This window comes from Gobio gobio (genome assembly GCF_949357685.1).
Source record: "Gobio gobio genome assembly, chromosome: 6".
In the NCBI taxonomy this organism is placed as follows: Eukaryota; Metazoa; Chordata; class Actinopteri; order Cypriniformes; family Gobionidae; genus Gobio; species Gobio gobio.
The window spans coordinates 16,999,395-17,023,877 of NC_137102.1; the positions used below are offsets into that span (position 1 = coordinate 16,999,395).

General features: G+C 39.1%; 1 protein-coding gene across 3 annotated transcripts in view; it reads right to left on the bottom strand.

Annotated features, from left to right (window-relative positions):
* arhgef4 (Rho guanine nucleotide exchange factor (GEF) 4) overlaps nucleotides 1-24,483 on the bottom strand; it is a 109,004-nt gene that overhangs the window by 47,982 nt on the left and 36,539 nt on the right. For all 3 annotated transcript variants that reach the window (XM_079818484.1, XM_079818483.1, XM_079818482.1), the window contains exon 3: nucleotides 2,000-7,852. In XM_079818484.1, coding sequence (XP_079674610.1) covers nucleotides 2,000-7,852 — 5,853 coding nt within the window. The remainder of the gene's footprint in view (nucleotides 1-1,999; nucleotides 7,853-24,483) is intronic.

Below are 24,483 nucleotides of genomic sequence, written 5' to 3' on the forward strand. Positions count from 1 at the left end.
TTCGTTTTCTACATGGAACAATTCACCGCTCCACATTTTGATTGACAGCCGTCACAACCTACTAGTGACCGTGTTTACTCCTTTCTTTTCAACCATTGGATAGGATTTTAAAAACGGCTGTTGTATTTGTGAAAGGCGGGATGTTACGTCTGACGAAGCGCTGTTAAGTATGTCTAGGTGAAAAACGATGTGGCAAAAAGAATAAATGAAATGCTTTCTTAAAAAGGCAAAAGACCGCATGCATGTTTTCTTAATATGATAATTAAAAACCAACAGACTGATGAAAATGCGGGACATTTTCTCAATATGCGACGTGCGGGACAAGGGGTGAAAATGCTGTGCGTTTCAACGCAAAGCGGGACAGGTGGTCACCCTAGCAGCCAGTGAACACGCGGTCCTTAAAGGGACAGTTCACCTATACAATTATGTCATTATTTACTCACTCTAATATTGTTTCAAACCTGTATTCATTTCTCGATGACAGAATTTTCAGTTTTGAGTGAAATATCCCTTTAATGTTAATACAACAACAAGAGACAAAGAGAAAATCACTCACTGCTCTTGACTGAAAAACTAATACAGTAGCTAAGAATCAGTGTATATTTTACAGTGAAGTCTATGCAGTGTTTTATTTTTACATTCATTCATTCAATTTCATACTTAAATGCTGCTGTATAGCTCTGAGCTGCCAGTGTAAATCTTTATATATATTTATTTTATATTATCCAATACACTAGGAATGTGTACAAGGGTTTTTTTTTAAGTAAAGTTTTAAGTTTAAGTAAAGTTTTTCAATTATTTTAAGTAAAATAAAGAAAGAGTATTGCAATAAAAAAATAGTCTTTTTTCTCTTTAACCTCTTGCGGTTCCTGTCGCCTAAGAATAGAATAACAAAAAATGTATGTGACAAGTCATCAGAACCGAACCGAACCGAAAACCGTGGGTAAAAACCGAGGTATGTATTGAACCGTGGACTAACTGTATTGTTGCATCCCTAATATATTATATATTATATTATATTATATATATATATATATATATATATATATATATATATATATATATATATATATATATATATATATATATATATATATATATATATATATATATATATATATATATATATCCCATATATACCACTTCTATAATATTATTGATTGCTATCAGGATGTGAAGAGAGTTTCAACCAGTATAATAAAAAGTGTTTATAAAACAAATTGCCTACCCTACCTTTAAGCAGCACAACTGTTTTCAACATTGATAATAATAATAAATGTTTCTTGGGCATCAAATCATCATATTAGAATATTTTCTGCAGGATCATATGACACTGAAGCCTGGAGTAATGATGCTGAAAATTCAGCTTTGCCATCACAGGAATAAATTACATTTTAAAACATATTCAAATAGATTATTTTAAAGTGTATTAATATTTCAAATTATCACTCCTTTCAGAAACATTCAGAAAACATACCGACCCCAAACTTTGAAACAATTGTTTCAAAACAAGTGGAAAAAATCTGAAAATGCATTAGACAAAACAATCCATAAAATACTTATAAAATTTTGCTTTTTTTTTTTTTTAAGAATTTAAATTCTCATTTAGAATTTTTCCAGTGTAGGCCACATTTATTGAAAGGGTGCACTATATTATAGTACAATATATAGTATGGGCAATATGATCATCCATGATTCCTTGTAGGCCACTAGATGGCAGTCTCTTTGAGAAGTGCACATATTTCACTGAAAGCTTTTTAGTATTGGGACTTAAACATATAACAACCCTTGTAAAAAAAAAAAAGTTCACCATAACAATCCACTTTTGCTTTCACGTATGAAGTGTCTTGGAAAAACTAAAACTTGAGTACAATTACTATATACAAATAGCAAAATATATAAAAAAAGTAGGAAAATAATATAACACCTGCCCACAATGTTCAAAAGACACATTTCAGCTGTCCAAACATCATAAACATCATCATTTACTTTGACTTACCTCTGGTATCAGGGATGCTGAATTCAGGCTATTCTGAGAATGGCTGTCTGAACCACTGTCCTCTAGTAAGTATTCAGAATCAAAAGACTGGGTTGTAGTGAGTTGTGCTGTCCTTGGTTTCAGAGACGTCGGCCTCTGAGGTGGATCGGAGAGACCGTCAGTGCTCACTCCCTGACCGAGCGAGCAGAGAGAGGACGCAACGGATCTCGAGGGGTAACGGAAGCTCCTCCGTTGTGTCCAGCCCAGACCAGGACTGTGAGGTTTGGGGCTCAAGGGCCTCGTCGGAGAATCAGTGGTCTCGAAACAGCTGAGGGACCTGGTCCAGATAGGTGACATCTGGGTTGCGAGTGCAAGAACAGTGGGGTGTACAGGTGACTGCGACCTTTCCTCTACATTGGACTCAAAGCCATCTACTGAGGCCTGGTCAGAATCTGACGAAGCGGCATAAGGCAGCTCACCTCCTTCCAGACATTTACTGTCTTCAGACTGTTCCTGAGGTGCAGTTTTCAAACTCTGTGGGTCAAAATGGCATGTGTTCCTCAAACTCTTTTGGGAAACCGGCGAGCTGTTTAGTCTGGACCTGTTCTGAGGAGCACAGAAGGCACAATCAATATGGCTCTGATGAGTGGACTTGTCACAGACCGTCCCAGGAGCAGATAGGGTTCTTTTGTAAAGTTCTGCTTCCTTAAGATGTTTCATCTTCCTCCAGGCCTGCTTGGTTTTCACCTCCTCATTCTCTGAAAGCAAGATCTGGTCCTGGTTGTCCCTCTCAGGATATCTGGACTCAAAAAGGCTAGACAGAGACTTGTGAGCCATTGCGAGCTTCAGGCGTAAATTTAAGTTATCGGTACTCTTGCTTCGTTTTTGTTGAAATCCCTCTGTCATCGGGGAAGCTCTAAAATTCTGTGCATCTCCATCTTTGTGCTGCTGCAGCTGATTTTGGGATTGGGTATATTGCTCTCTTTTCTGCGAGTTTAAAGCAAAAGCCATTTCAAAAATGTCATCATTGGAGTGATCAGCAAACTTTGTAATGTCTGTGAGATGATCTGTACTTTGAGAAATAGGGGTCTTGTACGGCAGAGATTGGGATTTTTTACGTGTGAGTGACCTAGTGTACTTCACCTCGTACCGTTCATCTCCATCCCAATTTGAGTCCTTAACTTCTGGATCAACCTTGTTATTGCCTTTGTGTTCTCGTTTGGTCTTGCGGAATGAGGGCATTCGTGAAAAAACAGAAAACATAGAGCCCTTCCCTGATTGGGTTCTCCTACTTCTCGCAGAACCGCGAAGGCTAGACAATGACTGAGTGCTGTCCTCCGTCTCTTCACTGTTAGTACTGGAGTCAAGGTCTTGTGACACAAAACTGGAAACACTATGGCCATCACTGCTATCAAACTCATTTGATAAAGAGCTCATTGTTTCTCCAGCATCTGGTTCATTGAAAACTGCTACATTGTCTTTTGTGCGCTTGGCAGAAACATCATCACAAGAGCTCAATTTCTCATTGAATACACCTTCTGATAATGGACTTCCTTTCTGTAGCTCCTCCACTTCATTCTCCATCACAACTGAGCTATCCAGTGAACGATCTGACTCCAAAATAGCTTCTAAATTAGTGATGGGTAAAATTCGACAACATGTAACAAATGCGCCCTCGATCTCCGAGTTGTGCAGTTGCAAAGATTGCTTAAAAAAAGGATCAGAAGTTTCACATAAGGAATCAGTGATTTCAGGAGAGTTTGTTATGAATGTTTCAAGTCTTCTCTCCATGTTTTCTAATGCATAAGTATCATCGACCTTGAGAGAGCCACTCAGTGGTAATATGCTTTCCTCTTGGGCAAGCTCTGGGTGTTTGTGTGCAAGCAAATGGACACTATGTGAAAATTCACGATTTGTTGAGTCTGAATTATCCTCTCCATGTGTGCTGTAGTAGTCATCTGTGTTTGGGGGACTCAAGGTTTGCAACACTGCAGTACTGCTCTGACTGATGCCGTCTGTGCCCTTGAACTGAAATCCTCCCGCCGTCTGCTCCCCCTCCACTGAAGATGAGTGCAGCTGGCACTCCTTTCCGTTATGGCAATCCCAGAGCTGCTTTTGTGCAACACCTTTTTGGCTGCTACATGCATCGAAGTCGGAAGGTTTCTGAACATTTTCTTTGCTGTCCATAGCGATCTTCATTTCAGGTGTTTTGAAGGAGGTAGCCCGACCAGCAGGGGCACAAAAAGATACACTATCGTTGCAATCACCCGCCTTTGAGACTAAACATCCAGCTTTGTTAGTAGACCTACTGTACTTTTGCAAAGAACTAGGCAAAGACATTTGTACACCTGAGGCACGATCTTCTAAAGTAATGGCTTTAATGTTATTATTTGTGTCTGAGCTGTATTCATGGTTTCTACTGTTCAGCTGGGAATAATCAAAAGGAGATTGTGCATTTGTGAAAGGATCAGAACAAGCACTAGACAAAATATCAACATCTGACTCAATTGTTTTAACCGACTCATTTTGCCTTGTTTGTTTGTCAGATAGGGTGTCGGGTCGGTGAAATTGTTTGGAGGTCTCTGTATAGTCCATAACGCAATGCGCTAATTGTTTACAGTTCATTTGAAGGCCATCACTGAGCTCAAAGCAAACATCTGTAGGGCTGACTGGAGATTTGTCATACGAAATTTCAAACAGACTAGCCAAAGATTCGACAGGACTGTCTACTGGACACCCATCGGCTTCAGCTGTCTTCACGTCAGGACACACAACACTCAATGACTTGGGCCTAGTATATTCTACGCATCCCAAACTGTCAGAGTAAATTACTGACTGTTCTTTAGAGGGAACTATTGTACATTCTTTCTGGTACCCTTTTATATAGTGATGCATGTTGCTATCCTTCGGTGTTCCTTCTAAAACGTCACCATCTTTATTATCAAAACTTTTAGCGTTAACACAAACTTGTTCTTCAGGGAATTCACCCAGTTTGTTCAAATGAATTATACTATTAGGGCACTGATGGGTTTTGTAAAAATCTGTCACAGGCTCATGGTCCTCCGAATATGTTTGCCTACTGTCCTGCAAACAATAACTGTCCATGTGATATCTACTAACTGAGCAATCCTCTTTTTCACTGTGCATTTGTAATACTGGGCAATTTTGTTGACCGTAATGAGTTCTGTCCTGCAGATCGGACTGTTCTGATGTCCAGTCATTGATCAAATGCTGATGCAGTGAATTTGACACTCCAGCAGAATTTGCATTAGGCACATTTGAGAAAGCTCTCTCAGCTGCATGCTCCGAAACAACAGGTGTGTCATTTAAGTCCTGCTTTTTGAAATTTAGACTGTCATTCTTTTCAAAGTGCAAATCAAGTTCTTTGACAATGTCCTCTGATGAATACCTTCCAGATGTTTTTAAGAATTGATTGACTTTAAAGTCTGTGCAAATGTCCATGCAGTCCTGTTTTAATTGTCCCTTTTCAGAAGCCACTGTGTTTGAAATAAAACCAAAGTCCGACTCAGTCACAGTCGACTTGGTCTTCATGGAATTTGCCTTAATGAAATCAACCTGTGGTAGTCTGTCTTCCACTGAAGACTGTGATTGGCTGTGTTCCAGTGAAGTATTTGATTGGCTGTTCTCTATGGAGTTCTGTAATTGGTTTTGTTCTGAATCCTGTGATTTTCTGTGTTGTACGAAATCCTGGCACTCAACCCAATTCTGTGATTGCCTGTGTTCTGATGTAGTGTATGACTGACTGTGCTCAACCGAGTCCTGGGATTGGCTGTGTTCTACTGAATCCTGTGATTGGCTGTGTTCTATTGAATTCTGTGATTGTGTACATTCTACGGAGTCATGCGATTCTTCTAGCAAATTCTGTGATTGGCTACACTCTACAGAATTCAGTGATTGGCTATGTTCCACAGAATTCTGTGATTGGCTGCATAGAATGGAATCCTGTGATTGGGTGTGTTCTACCGAGAACTGTGACTGACTATGTTCTACTGGGTCCTGTGATTGGCTGTGTTTGACTAAATCTTGTGAGGGCATGTTTTCTAATGTGGCCTGTGATTGGCTGTGTTGTACTGAATTATGTGATAGGTTACATTTCATGGAAGTCTGTGATTGGCTGTGTTCTACTGAGACCTGTGAATGGCTGCATTCTACAGAATCCTGTGATGAACTACACTTTACAGAATCCAGTGATTGGCTTTGTTCTACAGAATTCTGTGATTGGCTTTGTTCTACAGAATTCTGTGATTGGCTGCATTGAACGGAATCAACCGAGTCCTGGGATTGGCTGTGTTCTACTGAATCCTGTGATTGGCTGTGTTCTATTGAATTCTGTGATTGTGTACATTCTACGGAGTCATGCGATTCTTCTAGCAAATTCTGTGATTGGCTACACTCTACAGAATTCAGTGATTGGCTATGTTCCACAGAATTCTGTGATTGGCTGCATAGAATGGAATCCTGTGATTGGGTGTGTTCTACTGAGAACTGTGACTGACTATGTTCTACTGGGTCCTGTGATTGGCTGTGTTTGACTAAATCTTGTGATGGCATGTCTTCTACTGTGGCCTGTGATTGGCTGTGTTGTACTGAATTCTGTGATTGGCTACATTCCATAGAATCCAGTGATTGACTGTGTACTACTGAATTCTGTGATTGGCTGCATTTTATGGAAGCTTGTGATTGGATGTTTTCTGTTGAGTCCTGTGATTTGCATGGTTCTATTGAATTATTTGATTGGCTACATTCCATAGAATCCAGTGATTGACTGTGTACCACTGAATTTTGTGATTGGCTGCATTTTATGGAAGCTTTTGATTGGATGTTTTCTGTCGAGTCCTGTGATTTGCAGTGTTCTATTGAATTCTGTGATTGGCTGTGATCCGTTGACTCCTCAAATTTTTGTTCAATAGGCTTCTCAACTGATACAGACTCACATATAGAAAGATGCTGTGAAACAGATAAACTGATCTCATTGTCATCAACATTCAGCTCATCAAGTTGATTGCTTGATTTATTATGTTCGGCCTCTGTACTTTTCACAATGGATGCAACTATCTGTATTTCAGTGTTACTAGTATCAATATCATTTTGCTGTAACTCTTTCTCAGTTATGAACTGTATATGCGGCTCATTGTGTCCTGACTGAGTGTCCATGATATTTTTGTTGATTGGTTCCAATTTTAATTTTCCATCAAAGGTGTCAGCAAATTGAGACTTGGCTCCATCACTGTCTGTTAAGGTGAATAATGAGTCTTTAGAACTTGGCTCAGTGAGTGTTTGTGGTTCTACAATGTCTTCTAATTCCAGTAGGGGTGTTACTACATAGGCTAGGCCATTACTTGAAGAAGAATCAAGTCCAGGTCCCGCTGGAGAATTGCTGATAACATCCCCACATTCCGGACCACCTGTAGCATCAGACATTCCAATGCCATCAACTCCCATGTGCATCATCTCTGTATTTCCAGTCTGTGTTTGCAATTGCTCTTCATCCACTGTCCTATTGAAACTGTCAAAGACAGCATGATGCCTTTTAGCTAAAGAGGGATTTCTCTCTCTAACTGAAGGTGAGGGTTTGACAAATGGAGAGTGTGAGTCCAGATGACCCACAGAGCTAGAGCCGGTTTCATAGCTGAGCGACGTCCTGCAACAGTCCATAGTTTCATGATTGGGGTCAGAGAAAGTGTCACAGTGCCATGAGTGTGAGTCAAAATATTCCTCTTTTGTGTCCTGTGCTGCTTCAGGAACCGGCTCACACCATTCCTGATGGTCAAGTTGCTCTCCAAGGTCCTCCTGCTGAGACTCCCCATCTTCCAGACAGCCTGCTTCACTCCCCGAGTCCTCTAAAGTTGGGGCCTAGGAGGAAAAAGGGAATTTGTGCATTATTTAGCTGTTCTTAACAAAGTGGACTTGGTCTCACTTAACCGAAGTAAACAATTTATAAGTTAAATCAGTGTGGCAACTCAAAATAAGAGTTAAACAATTTGTTGAGTCATTTTTACGGATCTGCAATCAATTTGATTCTAAAGAGCAGCATATTTGTGAAGTCAACCACATAGGTATGATAATCATTCAATTACATCTTAAATTCTTTCCCCTCACACCTGGACCTAATGTGTCACTCAACCATGCCCTGTTTCATGTAGTTAAATCAAAGCCCTTTAGAGAGCATCTGCTTATATGAAGCATCTGATCAATTAGGTCATTTGTTCAAGGAATCCTTTCTTATGAACAAAATTGTGCATGCTGATAAACAGACTCAGATGTATTAACACAGAAGAGCATAACAGATTGTATGAGTCATTAACATCATATTAGCACAAACAACAGAGGACAAAAAATTGATGCAAAAAAAAGCAGCAGTAGATGACAGCAAAACAACAGACTGCATATACTATAAATCAAACCATATATCAGTCAATGCAAAAGGTGCATTTGTAGCCAGATGGTGTAGTAGGGGCTAACTGGAGCATGCTTACCAGGAAAAAACCTTGACCCCTTGAGCTCTTCTCATAGTCATTAGGTTGAGGAAAGGGGCGGGACCTTTCACCAGGGCAGACATTTGTGCCGTCACCCAGCTTAGAGCAACCATACAAACAATCCCCTAAGAGGACCACCAGCCAACCAGCAGTTTGCAGCACACCGACAATCCCGGCCTCATAACCCACTGGTCTTACTTCCATTAACCATGTCTCTAATCTAATGAGTTCAAAAGATTGCAAAAGAAGACACCAATCTAAGTTAGGCCAGCTAACGGTTCTTATATTTTAAGTAACCTACAAACATCAGGTTCTGAGAGGGAGAGAGAAGAGATGAAAGTGCCCATCATGCCCTGTACTTAAGAGTTGAGGGGTCATCAGGCACAGCACATCTCCAGCTAATCCAGAGAGGTCAAGCCACTCCAAACCCTTCATGTTAAATGAGGGAGGACACTAAGAAGAATGGCTTTAAGAACAGCAGGTATCAAAGAGGAAAAAGTGCCAAATGCTTCTGCACAGCCTTTTTTAAAGTGAACAAAGATATTTTTGGAAATACTCAAAGCACAGGAATATATGGAAACCCATGCACTGTTTAACGTATACATATGCAAATGAAAGTATATTTATGCAAATAAATGTAAATGTCGTTTCTTTCTTTCTTTCCTTCATGCATGATGCTGTTTTCTCGTAACCTGTTGTAGGGACGTAAACATGAACTCCCTAATGTTCAATATCCTATTAACTAAACATATGACACTTGTTTGCTAGAAAACTCAAAACTAACTGAGCACTATAGTGGTACATCATAAGTCAGGAGTAAAACATGTCCTCATTGGCAGGTGGAATGACCTCAGCAAACAACAACGTCACCTGACCCCATTCAGTAACCAGAGTTTTGCCAAATTGATTACAGTTGAGTTCCCTAAATGGCTTAACATCTTAACTCTACACCATGGGCTGGACAGGAGAATGGGGGGGGGGGGGGGGGGGGGGGGGGGTTGCATTCAAGTGTGAGTATACAGTATATACAGTTGGTGCATGAGGTAAAAATAGAAAGAGAGAGCCAGAAAATGCACATGTGATCCTGCACACGGGACTGCAGACCTTCAGCTTGGTTCATATTTTATTTTCACTGAGAATGTTTGTTACTCATCAACACCAAGCACTCTTTATATAGGCACTTCATGTCAAAAAGTTGCTGACCCTAATTAGTTTCACAAAAAACTACAGGAACAATTCAAGGCCTAAGAATAGTCAAGCTGAATCAACAATACTACATATATTTCATGTACGGAAGGTCATGAATGTTCAATGATCTGTGAAGTCCATTACTCATGTGAAGCATCCAGAAACATGCAGATTCTAAAACTTACAGAAAAAGCCAAAAATAGTTCCTCAAAACATCAAAGATGTGCTAAAGTAGTTAAAGTTTACAAGCTATTCTCATTCAACAGCAGTTTTGATCAATTTTGACAAAAATGTACAATACTTATAGAGAGCTAAAGAGACTGGTCCAACTCACATTTCATCATTTTATGCTACTTGAGTATAATGTCTTAGACTGGGTAAACCTTACCCAGCCCAATCTGCCGGTGATTTGATTTCACCCTGCAGCTCAGGCTGGAAACCTGTACATCAGAGTCCTGCACGGGTCCATTTTTGGAGACCCGTACCCGCAAAGTTCAGCACCAGATCCGACCCGTCATCCGTGATAATATTAAAATTAAATCCGCACCAGCCCAGACCCGTTAATATTTGGCCCGTTACCCGATCCGTGCCCGCGATAAATCACACACGCTAAAATCATTCCAATTAAAGTGCTTTATTTTTTATCTCACACCTCTCTCAATATCACAACAGCGTCATGAATGTGCTAATGAAACTAAAGTGCGTTTTGTTTTGCGCCATTCAAGTAGCCTACCATCCTAAACTACAGGAATAGGCTATGGAACCTGATAACTATACGCAAATAGACCTATTAATAAAAAAAAAAGAACAAGAAAAAATACAACCTGAGCCTGTCACTCACAAACAATAGCCTATAGGCCTATGCCTATGCATTTACTTTCCCTTAAGGTTACTGTGCAGGAAAAGGATATCGTCCACAGTCCAAGGTTTAAGTTGCGTTCTCCGTTCTTGAATTACAAATCCAGCTGCGGAAAAGTCTCTCTCACTCGCAGCGCTCGAGGCTGAGATGGAGAGAACATTCCGCACATCAACAAAAGTCGCACTGTCGCAGTGGTGGTGACGTGATGGGTCAAGTGTCAAATCGTTGTTGCGTATGTGTAATGGTAATTTAGACATACAAATATTGCACATATTTTTCATCCACGCTACTACCCGCCCGCAAGGAGTTAATTATCCACCCGCATCCCCGCCCGTGAATTTTAGGAATGTCACAATCCACCCGTTTTAGCCACTTTTATGCGGGTACCCGCGACCTGTTGCAGGACTCTACTGTACATTTTTCTATCCTGCTTCCGTTACAAATCTGTGGGGACCAGTCACAAACTGGCTTTTCCACCTGGCGCAACATTGGCGGCTTTAACATGATGACGATAGAGAAGCGACAGCACGCAGCTTTTTATTTACATTCAACATGGCGGCCATCAAAGGGCAGCAACCCGTTGATGCCACTGTCGCTGCTGTTTAAAAAGATTTCAAAGGCCAAAAAGTTTTCTTTGTAAACGGAACAGAAACTTGCCTTGGAACAATTCCTACAAAAGAAGGATGTGTTTGCCTTACTACCGACCACTCTGCAAAGTACGTCACCCGGATCGCTCTTCTGATTGGTTGAAGGACTATCCAATTGTGTACAGAGTCATTTGAACTATGCCTGTTGATCACGCCTCTTGTGCAGTAGAAAATACAGAGCAGACTCCCCAGACTAATGTTCAATCTTAAAAGATTGAGCTTGGTCTGGTGATAGCCAGACAAATAATGTTTTTGAAATAATGATCTTAAGCTTACTAAGGCTGCATTTATTTGTTCAATACAGTTCAATACAGTAAACAGTAATATTATGAAATATTATTATAATTTAAAATAACTTTTTGAATTTTCAGCATCATTACCTCAGTCTTCAGTGTCACATGATCCTTCAGTAATCATTCTAATATGCTGATTCGATGTACAAGAAACATTTATTATTATTATCAATGCTGAAAACATTGTGTTGTGTTGATTAATATTTATGTGGAAATGTGATATATTTTTTTCAGGATACTTTGATGAATAGAAAGTTCAAAAGAACAACATTTCTTTGAAATATTTTGAAATATGTCAAAAGTCTTCGGGCACTGTTGACCAATTTAACGCATCCCAGCTGAATTTTAAATATTTTCTTTCAAAAAATCTTTCTGACCCCTTTTGAATGCTAGTGTTTAGCATGGCCCCAAAACCCAAAATATGTTAAATGAAAGTCTTGGTGGAGAGAATATATGCACTGTACAGTATTTAAACACATTACTGAAATTCACAATTGAAAATATATTTAAATGCATGGAAGTAGAAACAAAATTCTCAAAAAGAGAAATTCTTTCCCTTCTGCTTGAACCTATGTTTATTTTGCCGCATTGTCTGAAATGATAAGAACCTTTCTGTATGTATTAAAGTAACACTCATTTTCCATAATATAATATTTTCCATAAAATATAAATCATAACTTGTGTGGCAGATCAGTTTGTTCTGATCTTAAATCCCCACAATGAAGTGTCATAAAGTCATTTACACTGGGACTACATTATAAAAGAGAGAGAATGCACGCTAATGAGATACACTGTGAGCTCAGCGTGCTCTTGCTTGCATCATTCCTCATGGGTGCAGGATCACTGCACAGTCCAGACTGAGCGTCTGCTTCCTCTAACCCAGAAGAAATGCAAATGTAATATCAACAGACTGTATGCTTCTGCACATGCAGTGTGTTGAGAAGGTCATGTGACAATGTAATAATGTAGCATGCTACATATATTGTTGATTATTGCCTACTGTTCTAACACGTTCATAGTATTCCATTTAATTTCATTTCAATGAGAGCTTCAGACTCAGGGGGAGAAAAAAAGCACTTCGACAAAGCAATTTTTGGAAGCAACTACCAGTTTAAAGTTTGGGGTTGGTAAGATATTTAATGTTTTTGAAATAAGTCTCTCATGCGCATCAAGGCTGCAACTTATTTGATCCAAAATACAGTAAAAACAGTACAATTGCAAAATATTATTACAGTTTAAAATAATATATTTATTATTACGGTGTTGTCAAAGTTGCATTTTCCTTCTGCTTCCTTCTTCCTTTCTGCTGCTCAAGAAACTTATCATATTATCAATGTTTAAATATTTTGGGGAAAACCATATTTTTTATTCTTTGATTATTAGGAAGTTGCAGCATTCCTTAATTAATAAAAGTATAAAGTATGTATGCATTGTACATTAGAATGCAAAAGCAACAGCCAAGTCACAGATAACAATAGGATTGCTATTTCAATATCTTTCTCCGGGTATTATAGACATTCTTTGTTTAGATTTATGAGGATTCAGGGGGAGGTGTTTGAGGGGCAACTGCAGTGCTGCAATCACAGGATCCTGCTGCTCTCTCCACATGAGCATGAGCTCATCCCATCGGAAAGGCCAACCACAGAGAGGGAATCACACACACACAAACACATCTGCACACATGCAAGGGAGTCATACTCAGGAGATACACACACTCACAGGGGGTTCTTCTGTAAGAAAGGGACTAGAGATCATTTTTCATGACACATTCATAAATTGTGAAATGATGTCATGCCAACTGTAAATCAGTTAAAGGAGTCCTATTATACCCTTTTACAAGGTCTTGATTTTGTTTTGGGGGTGTACTAGAATATGCTTTCATGCTTGATTGTTCAAAAACACATTATTTTTCACTTATTTTACATTATCAGAACACCTCTCATCAGAGTCTGGCTCGAAGACGTCGTTCAGTTCCTGTTTTGATGAAGCCCCTCCTACCGAAATACAAAATATGCTGTGATTGGTTAGATGGCCCAGTGTGTTGTGCGTGTTCGGGAAATGTCATGCCCCTTCCCATAACAGCGAGCTCTACTCAGATGTAAATATTAAGGATTCAATTTCAATCCAATTCAAGCCTGATTCAGACTTAACAATGTTAACAAACAAGAGGATAGTCCAGAATGGATTTCATGCACGGACTTTGCAAGCACGGATTTCACAGGATGTTTCAGGGTGCTATGTTTATTTGTTTTTTGTAATTTTCTTATAGATTATGATGTTATACACCATTTAATCATGATACTTGTCAATACTATGGTAATACAAACAAATCCATGATTAGTTTGAACAATCTTACAAAAGCGAGAGCTTTCGAAAGCTACAGTAAACACTATATCAACACTAATGTTGGCTAGCAGGCGAGTTGAACCAAAGAGCTTTGACCTTTGTTTACATCGTAGCAACAACATAAAACGTACAATTGGAACTGCTATTTATGATCTACTAATAACGGATTGTCCCAACAAAGTGGGAACTGCTTAATTTCAGGAGAAGCTTTTGTGCGTAGCCTGCATTGTGGTTCTGGAAGTTGTTATCCATAAAATGTGCAGCACACAGATACAAGTTGGGGTTATAATGTTTAGGAACAGTGTTTAAAATCGGTTTTTACCACTAAGTTTGTCAGCATTAGGAAGGTCAAACAAATGAGTTTTGGAAACGGGGTGGAAAAAAATAGCGTCTCTTTGACATAGCGATAACACGGTCTTCTCTAACGCAGCTCAACCAGTAACATTGTGACTTCACAAGATCCAGAAAAAACGCGTTTTAGTCCAATTGAGCCATTCGTTGTAGTTCTTGAAAAGTGGATTCTGTTAAAGAAAACATCTCCCTCTGAAGTGGACTTTGAGCTTTGTAACCTTGCAGACATTATTTGTATGCTCAAACAGCAACATTACACACTAACTAAAGTTGAAAAAGTGAAAAAGCATAATAGGACCCCTTTAAATATGACAATGAAAGCACAGGAAAGGTGATGATTTTTGGGTAAACTATATGTTTTCATAGTAGGTTGCTTTATTTCTAAATAGAGGAGGGAGTGGAGAAGCACAGAAAGCAGATTTAACATAGTGAAGGTCAAATATATGCCATCAAATCATGCTATTACTCCAAGAGAGGAGTAATATCATGACATTAAAGGGAATTTATAAATGGCGAGGTCCTCTAAAACTTTCTAAACGGCTTTCTTATCAGAAAGAATTTGACCTCTGCTGGGTGAAGCATCTGTGTGTTTGAGGTCATTTTCTTTGTAGAAATGTTTGCTTTAGATATAATTTTAACACAATCCTGCAACAATCATTAGTAAAAAAATACACCTGAATAAAACCCAGTGGATGTACTAAAGAGCTTTAGCATCCCGAGTATAGAAGCTTTCATGTGCACTGCTGTGCATACTGCATAGTAAGTGGTTGTGGTGATTTAGAGCAGGTGCAAACACAACTGCAACCCCTTCTGTGCCAACTAAATCAGCTGACTTGAGATCAGATAAACAGCATTAACAACGCTGGTTGTGCCATTTCATATAATATCCTTCGTAACAAAGTAAAAGAACCACTGTAAAACAACAGCTTTGAGACTATATTTGCATTACTTAAAATTTTAGACCTGCAATTAAATAATCAAATTAAGTGCATTTAACTATACCAGTATTTTCCTACATTGCCCTGATAGTAGGAAAAGCACTTGTGGGTTTGTTTTTTTTTGTTTTTTTTACACTAAACACACTAAATTAATGATTAAACTGACAGCTCTAATAATTCTGGTAAGTTTAGGGGCATGTGCTCTCATGTAAATGTTGAGGGTAATTGTCAATGTAAATCTCACCCTATTTGAGCCATTTAATCTGCATCAAAGGTCCATTTATTGTGGCATTACACTGTCATCATATCTCTTTAGCTTTGAAGTACAGTCTAATTTAACAAACAGAGCATAATATCAACTAGATCTGCAAGTACAATACTGCTTCTATTATTGGCAAAGTATTATAAACATGACCGGCACTCTATTATTATTTTGTATTAATACATCAGATATTCATTGAAAGGCATTCGAGGCTTTTCAACTACACTAGTATTCACACCAGGTTCTACAGCAATCATTGTTAAGTGTCTAATTGTTACGTTTGTTAAGTGTGAAGTGTGAAGTGTATGATCTATGAAGATCTCCAGAAGCAGCATGCAACACACTGGGCTCCATAAATCAGAGTAGTGTCATGTCGCATATCACACTTGCATACTGAGCATGGTGCTGCTGTAAATTTTCAGAAGATGTGCACACTGTCTGACAGACAGGGAAGGTCAATGCTTACCATTAAGATAAATCCAATTCAGAGACAAGGAATGTTCTGCACTCATACCCCTTCCTAGATCTGGGGGATCAGTCATTTTCCTTTTGACATTATAAAACATGTTTGAATTACTTGACTTGAAGGATGCATTTGGATGGCAATACTATATTTTTATGGCAATAATAGTGGACCTCCATATTCATGAATTTGGATCATGTGATCTTTAGCCTGTACTTTTCTAACACCTGATTCAGCTTAAGTCAGACTTTTCTCAGAGGAATCTGATAGTGGAGCATAATCTCACAGTCTTTTTATTGCTTTCCAAATCTGATAATCATATTATCTAAAATACCTCAAGATGCACTGAAGCAGTGAAGGTTAAATTCACCCCCATTCATCCAATTTCTCTAAACTATTCGGGTCACGGCGTGTTGAATCACGGGCCAAGTAACAAGTGGTTTCTTGTCTCTAATGAGGAGGTGATGAGCAGCTTATGCAACGCACCCCAGCTGAGAAAGACACAACTTAAAGCTGTGCTCTGATAACTCAGACACAGAAGAAAAATCAAAGTTCCTAAAATGCACTGGGAAAAGACTTTTACCCTATAAACGGGACACAACTCCCTGATCCCTGTTGTCCATTCTAAATCAGCAGCAGCTTGTTTACCAAACAGAATGATATATTCTTATCAATGGTTGCATAACATAAACAGATACAATCACCAAAACAAAGTTAGCTGTTTTCCCCAAAACAGGTTTGCAGGGCAGGGGAAATTATGCACACAACACTTACATTGAACCAGTGCTATATGCTACACCAAAAGAAAAAAAAGTAAGTTTTTCTCATTTTTCTTTTGCATTTTTTTGCACAATATGCACAAAATGTTTCAAAAATATTTTATTCTCCCCTTGTTCGTGAATTTTACTCAATGTAGCACTGAATTACGCCGTGCTGTTAAAAGCAGGGGTTTTCAAACTTTATGTTGCCAAGGACCCACAAATATGATGACACTTTATGAGGGACCCCCTTCCTAAAAATCCATCTATTTTCATGCATTAAAAACATTTAAACTGTTAGATAAATAGTAAGTGTGATATTATAAATACAACATATTGTTCCCAAACTTAAATTGGATATTAATGTTGGATGTATAAACCTGAAGAACATTTTCAATTAAAAAGGATTTTTTTATAAGCAACTTTCACAACAAATGTATGTAAGCAGCTTACGTACTGCGTTAAGAATACTGCTTTACAACCCCAGTGAGCGAGTATATGTGAGACTATAGTGAGAAAATCTCACTAGAAAGATACAAAGCAAACATACACAATTCTCGAAAGTATACGGCAAGTAAGGAGAAAAAAAATGTATAACTGAAATGGTTAGAATGTTCGGTAGACTCCATTTTTGCTTTGTCTTTTTATACTCTGAACTTTTCTGGGGACCCCTTAGAACCTTCTGGGGGTCATCGGACCCCAGTTTGAAAACCCCTGTGTTAAAGTGTATGCTCTAGTTATAAACATTTTGTAACGCAAGACAACATATCTACACAATATAGGTAATGAGGTACCCAACTGTACAAATGCACTTCGATACTTGGTACACAATACACAATAACGGTATCAATCAGTGGATAGTTTTTGAGTATGAAGGGGTCATTGTGAGTCGAAGATGAACTCCGGATGCACAAAACAGCAAGTTATAGACTTAACAACAAAAGCAACGATAAAACAGTGTAAATACAACCGGAAAACTGCGACCTAAATACATTATCCGTGCCCCAGGGCATGACGGGAACACCAGTATCAGAAACTTTTCTAGGTTTTACTTAATTTTATAACTTTGATATTTACTCAATTTCAAACTTTAATTTCTACAAGCTTGAATTGAGTACTAATATAGAATTTACTTTTTTTCATTCTTACCTGAACTACAGTATTTACTTCACCACAGAATCATTTTTATCAGTGTAGATGATGCAAAACATTGGTTGTGAAAATCAGATCATCTTACGACCCATTGAACTGACTGCACACAGCACTTGTTTAAACTTGCATCCAATTAATAATATTGTCGACCCTGACTAAGATCCATAGAGATAATGTTTAAAATGATCACAGAGATCTTCAAGACCAAAAGTCATAATCTATGAGGAAAAATATAGGCTGGGGTCCGAGTGGAGGGGCTACAACACCCTCTATTTCACACTAATAGCTTGTATATCCTCTTTGAGTTAGTTTACATTCCTGTCCTGTTATCTCTCTTATTCTCTGTGTCTGAATGCTCTGGCCTTGTCTCTACTCTGGGGAAATAGAAAATCTGCCCACATCTATTACACTTTTTTTTTTAAGTGAAACTTCAGGAAGGCACTGCAAATGCCATTGCAAGAACTTTTAACAAGAACTTGACATACTATGACTAAAATGCATGCTCACTATACACTTCACACTCTAAAATGAGATTGTTTGGAAACGCCACATAAACGCTGAAAGAGCTACTGAAAAACACTTCATATCATTTGGTATGTCGTCTGTTTGGATTTGCAGACATCCCACACAAACTTCTTCAGAGTTTCCTCGTGTGTCACATGCCACAAGACTCAAATTTCACTAAATGCTTTGCTTAATGAAGCGCATAAATCTCTCAGTGCTCCCTTGTTTTCTTCTTCAATTAATTTGCCCGTCTATTTCCCTGTCAGGCCAAGTGTAACACAAGCCGATGTATTGAATAACTGAGTGTGGTATGTAATTGTAATTCTCAAATCTGTATGTCACAGGGATTGGGGGCCTCGAGCATCAACACACACACACACCTATCAGTCCCAAACAACAACATGCGAGCTAACACATGTATCCACACCCATACTTTACAGACGACGTCTAGCTCTGACATGCCAAAACACTGTCAGCTGAAGAGAAACTGGATAATCGAAATGCCAAAATGGAAAACACAAATGGGAAAAACAACTCCCATTCATGTGCAATCCGAGCTCTAATATTCCTGGCGGGAGAGCTGATTGGGACGGATCCTCTGTCACATTGACTTTGCTAGAGAACGGTATTGTTTGGGAAAACTGCTGTTTCATGGCTCTAATTTCGGCTCAGGGTGTAGAGATACAAAAGGCTGAAAGTCAAGGCTGTTCGTGTTCATAGCATGAATTTTGACAGCTGATTGATTAAGCTGTTGACTGCTTATGTCAACTAAATTATTGCTGAAATGATCAGGAAGCAGTTATGCTGACCGAGCTCATGCATTAACTTCCTACATTTCCCATGGCAAAAAGCCAGAGTATGAATTCAAAAGAATCTCTTTTAGAGAGACCTGGGCTGTGAGGACGCATTTATTCACAATCATAATCTGACGCGTGCTGTGCATAACATATTGCAATACAACAAAGCCCCTCAATGAGAGGTTCTTACTTCACAGATGAGGCTGCTGAAAGAGCCGAGTAAGACACACGGCACTGCGCTTTAACTGAGCTGCAACTGCAGAGCTGCTTCATTACAACACAACTGTAGTGCCCTGTCCATAAGTCAGGTGGCTAGATTTACAAGGCACATTTAAGCATCACATAAAGACAGCTTAGTTTGCTGTTCTACAAGTTAAAGAAGTAGAGGAACATATTTGGAGTTCGCCCAAAAATGAAACATTTGTCATCATTTACTTACCTTCGTGTCATTCTATGACCTTATTTCTTCTGTGAAACACAAACAAAAATTTTTGATTTTTATTTTAATTTTTATTTTGAAAAATGTTAGTAACCAATTTATGTTACCATTGACTTCCATTGAATGGTGGGGCGGTGAACAGACATTTTTCAAAATATCTTCGTTTTAAAGAAAGAAAGTAAGTCAGGCAGGTTTCAAACAAACAACATAAGGGTGAGTTAATGATGACAACTTTTAAATCACAAAATATTATATTGTTATGACTGTTCCACAGTAATAGCATAATTTCTACAACATTTAAAACAATTTTCCCCTAAAGTTGGTGTACTTGTTTACAATGGAGTTAACAGTGTCTGATGAACTTGAGCTAAAATATGAGACATGATGTTTGAAGAAAAAGGTAAATATCCTTTGTAAACAGAATATTGCCAATATAGTAATATAGTCAATACACAATGATATCTTAAATCCTACTGTATTTTAGTCAATTTATCCCAAAATTGTGACGCTATTTTGTAATTATGTGCATTTAGGAGACATAGAATGCTAGCTATGAAAGTAAGAAGCCTATTTTATTCTAAAAATATAATAACCGTCCAGAGAGAAAGGAATTAAATTAACTGATTTGGTGAATTTGATGTGGGGAATGTGAAATGTTTGTTTTAAGATAGTTATTCTAAATGTCCATGTTTAATCGTTTAAAACCTAACAAATATTTGCTTGAAAAGTGTGCTTTAAAATCTGTACAATAATGCAATGATATAATATTCATACATGTACTGTAAGTTTCCAAATACTTTTAGGGGCAACTGTGTGGAAATTGGAAAACGTTCAAATAACAAACAAAAAATTTCCTGTGCACACACTGACTCACTGAAGGCCGATGGCACAATGTCAAAGGGCTTCCACCTCTGCAGTGACAGTAACTGTAGATTCAGCGGGCTGGGAACTCATTTCTCTCTCTTTCTGGACATATTCACACCTGGCCACGTCATGCGTTTCCTCTGATCGGATAGCGATCCGATCATAAAAAGATCAAGCGTAAATGTCCTCCGAAATGCTTTCGAGACTTATTTTAAATCAGATCACTCAAAGCAGTTCAGGAAGTGGCTTGAGATACATTCCAAACTAAGTGTAAATGGAAGAGTTTATAAAATCGAACAGCTATCCAATCAGTAAAAACACATGAAGTGACCAGGTGTAAATAGGCTCTCTGTTAAAGTTAGGCTTTGATCAAGCTAAAAAACTATATGCCTTGCTGTGCCACTGAAAACCATTTTTAAACAGCACCTCCCCAAATCCATGACAACGCTGAAGACACTGCCAATACTGCTTCCCAACTGCACAAGTCCACTCACGCACACTAATACGACCGTTGGTGAAGCTTCACTGACTCAACGGGAGAAAGTCCAGGCGGTGATCTAGGCGTCCTTCAATTAATCAAAAACATATGTGATCTCAAGGAACAAACGCAAGGATACAACCAAACTGCTATTATTGGAAGACATTTACCACAAAAAACCACTGACACTAAAATGAATCTCCAAATCAAAAGTGATCAAACTTAATCTCATTAGACTGAAAAAGCAAATGTAACAGATCCTGACATGCTTTTCTCCCAAAACGTCAACATGTCTTTCACCAGAACAAATATTTAAAAAATGTTCCATTGAACTCAACGCTGTCCTCTTTCCAAGAAGCGCAGTTACAAGATGACTTATTAAGAGCAGCTCAAAAGAAAATGGACCGAAAGCCATAACTAACCACCATGACAGTGTGATCTTAATCTGTTCCAACAATCCGTAACCAACACGATGCTATGAAAACAAGCGGAAGCAACCTTACCTTAAAGAAGCTTCGTAGGAAGTATATAACACTCAACATTGTGAGTGTGTTGAGGAGGGGACGGCTTCAATCGTCTTTCACTCCCCCTCTCCCCTCTCTCCCTCAATCCTCATGTCCTGTTGAGAGTTTCTCCAGCCTGTTACGGCCACATGCTTACTTGTTGCTATTTAGGAGCGCTCTAAGACTCATGGCACAGCCAGAGAGAGAGAGAGCGAGCGAGCAAAAGACACACCGAGAGAGACAGAATGAACCTGTCATGCCATGCCAGTGGTTTAAGTTTCCTAACAATGAGCACTCCTCCGTTCAACCCAGCTATGTAAAAACAACCGTGTTAGCCAGAGAATCATTTAACCATTTCACTTCTGAGTAAGTTTAATTACACCGTCTGTGGCCGGACTGAGTGTGTGACAGTAACAATAACAGCGTGCAAGTCAGGCTGTGGTGGATTAAAAAGGGTGTTGTGGGTGGAAAAGAATGAGGTAATTTTATTCTATTTTTTATATTGTTGGGTGGACGTCCGTGAAACGCCCAGTGTCTGCGCTAATGCTTTAATCTTATACCTCCCGCCCAGCAACGCTACCTGTGGTGTCTTGATTTATATAAACATTATGAGTGTGAGGTGAAACTAAACATCACTTGGCCGTCGCTGCTGTGAGGTCAAGTGGGTGCACACTCTCCAAAGGCCTGGTGTTATCGTGTATTTTTGATAGTGGTGGGGAAACATACTTTGGGAGGGTTCACCTCGAGGGCAGGACCTGCAGTGGAAAGTGTGAGCAACAGATCTGTCAGATAAGGAAAAAGGACAGCAGTGTTTGCTTGTCCTATAGCAGAGGTATACTTAAAGCTGAAGTGTGTAATTTCTGTGCCGGTAGTGTCACCAAAATTAACTGCAAAAATAATGGTTGTTTCGTAAACACTACCCTGTCTTCCATCGGTTGACCAAGCAGATAGCCCTGCCCCAAACGGATCCCTTTGGTTGAGCCAGTTTGGAGAAGATTAAACAAATCAACCAACAAATAGCTTACTTATAGTTGTACATTAAGCTACTTTTAAGGGGGCATATAATACACTTTGTAGCATTTGATTGTTTGTCTTTTACTTAGGCCACGTTTATACCTGGTAATAAGATGCATTTTGGTAGATCGGATCACAAGTGGTCGACGATAAATACAGGTGTAAACAGGGTCTACTAAACTGTTTTGATCCACTTTTGACCACTTCCAGAGGTAGTCGAATATCAAAGCAATCTGGCTGAATGCATAGTGTAAACGCTCATGTGGTCCAATAGCCATGAAAGACTCTCCGCCTAATTGACTTAATGCGTACACATTGTGAGAAGCTAGCCAGACGGGGTATAAACTTTGTGGCTGAACACCCAAGTTTGGTTTGAAGATGAAAAACGTACAAAGTGCAATGTTCTGTCATCATTCTTGATTTCTAACGCACTCACAGCATTCGCCGTGGTCTTGAGGCTATCAAAGCAAAAACAAAAGCTGCTGCTCTCCGTGTTTTTACATATGCATATACACTCACCTAAAGGATTATTAGGAACACCTGTTCAATTTCTCATTAATGCAATTATCTAATCAACCAATCCCATGGCAGTTGCTTCAATGCATTTAGGGGTGTGGTCCTGGTCAAGACAATCTCCTGAACTCCAAACTGAATGTCAGAATGGGAAAGAAAGGTGATTTAAGCAATTTTGAGCGTGGCATGGTTGTTGGTGCCAGACGGGCCGGTCTGAGTATTTCACAATCTGCTCAGTTACTGGGATTTTCACGCACAACCATTTCTAGGGTTTACAAAGAATGGTGTGAAAAGGGAAAAACATCCAGTATGCGGCAGTCCTGTGGGCGAAAATGCCTTGTTGATGCTAGAGGTCAGAGGAGAATGGGCAGACTGATTCAAGCTGATAGAAGAGCAACTTTGACTGAAATAACCACTCGTTACAACCGAGGAATGCAGCAAAGCATTTGTGAAGCCACAACACGCACAACCTTGAGGCGGATGGGCTACAAAAGCAGAAGACCCCACCGGGTACCACTCATCTCCACTACAAATAGGAAAAAGAGGCTACAATTTGCACAAGCTCACCAAAATTGGACAGTTGAAGACTGGAAAAATGTTGCCTGGTCTAATGAGTCTGGATTTCTGTTGAGACATTCAGATGGTAGAGTCAGAATTTGGCGTAAACAGAATGAGAACATGGATCCATCATGCCTTGTTACCACTGTGCAGGCTGGTGGTGGTGGTGTAATGGTGTGGGGGATGTTTTCTTGGCACACTTTAGGCCCCTTAGTGCCAATTTGGCATCGTTTAAATGCCACGGCCTACCTGAGCATTGTTTCTGACCATGTCCATCCCTTTATGACCACCATGTACCCATCCTCTGATGGCTACTTCCAGCAGGATAATGCACCATGTCACAAAGCTCGAATCATTTCAAATTGGTTTCTTGAACATGACAATGAGTTCACTGTACTAAAATGGCCCCCACAGTCACCAGATCTCAACCCAATAGAGCATCTTTGGGATGTGGTGGAACGGGAGCTTTGTGCCCTGGATGTGCATCCCACAAATCTCCATCAAATGCAAGATGCTATCCTATCAATATGGGCCAACATTTCTAAAGAATGCTTTCAGCACCTTGTTGAATCAATGCCACGTAGAATTATGGCAGTTCTGAAGGCGAAAGGGGGTCAAACACAGTATTAGTATGGTGTTCCTAATAATCCTTTAGGTGAGTGTATGTAAATTGCGCATGTTTATTTTGTCATATAGATCAAAGATCTGAAAAAACCTGTTGAAACCCTCGAAGAAATCAGGACAGAAGTGGTTGAAAGTGGACAAAAAAGACGGATTACAACACCAGGTGTAAACGGGTATGTGTCTACCTCGTCTACCTGATATCCGATCGACCAAAACGCATCTTAATAATACCAGGTGTAAACACTAAACAGGGACTTAATGTCATTTTCTTGCACCAAAAACAGTAGTAATTCTTTCTGAATACTGGCGAAACGTTGCACTCATTTTCTCAATGCAACTGAAATAAAAAAGCTTTCATTGCATTGAAACCTGACAATATTTTTCTCCAAGATAAAACATTCAATATTGCTGTTATGTTTTCTATATTTAAAAACACAGTTCAAGTTTGGGGTCAGTA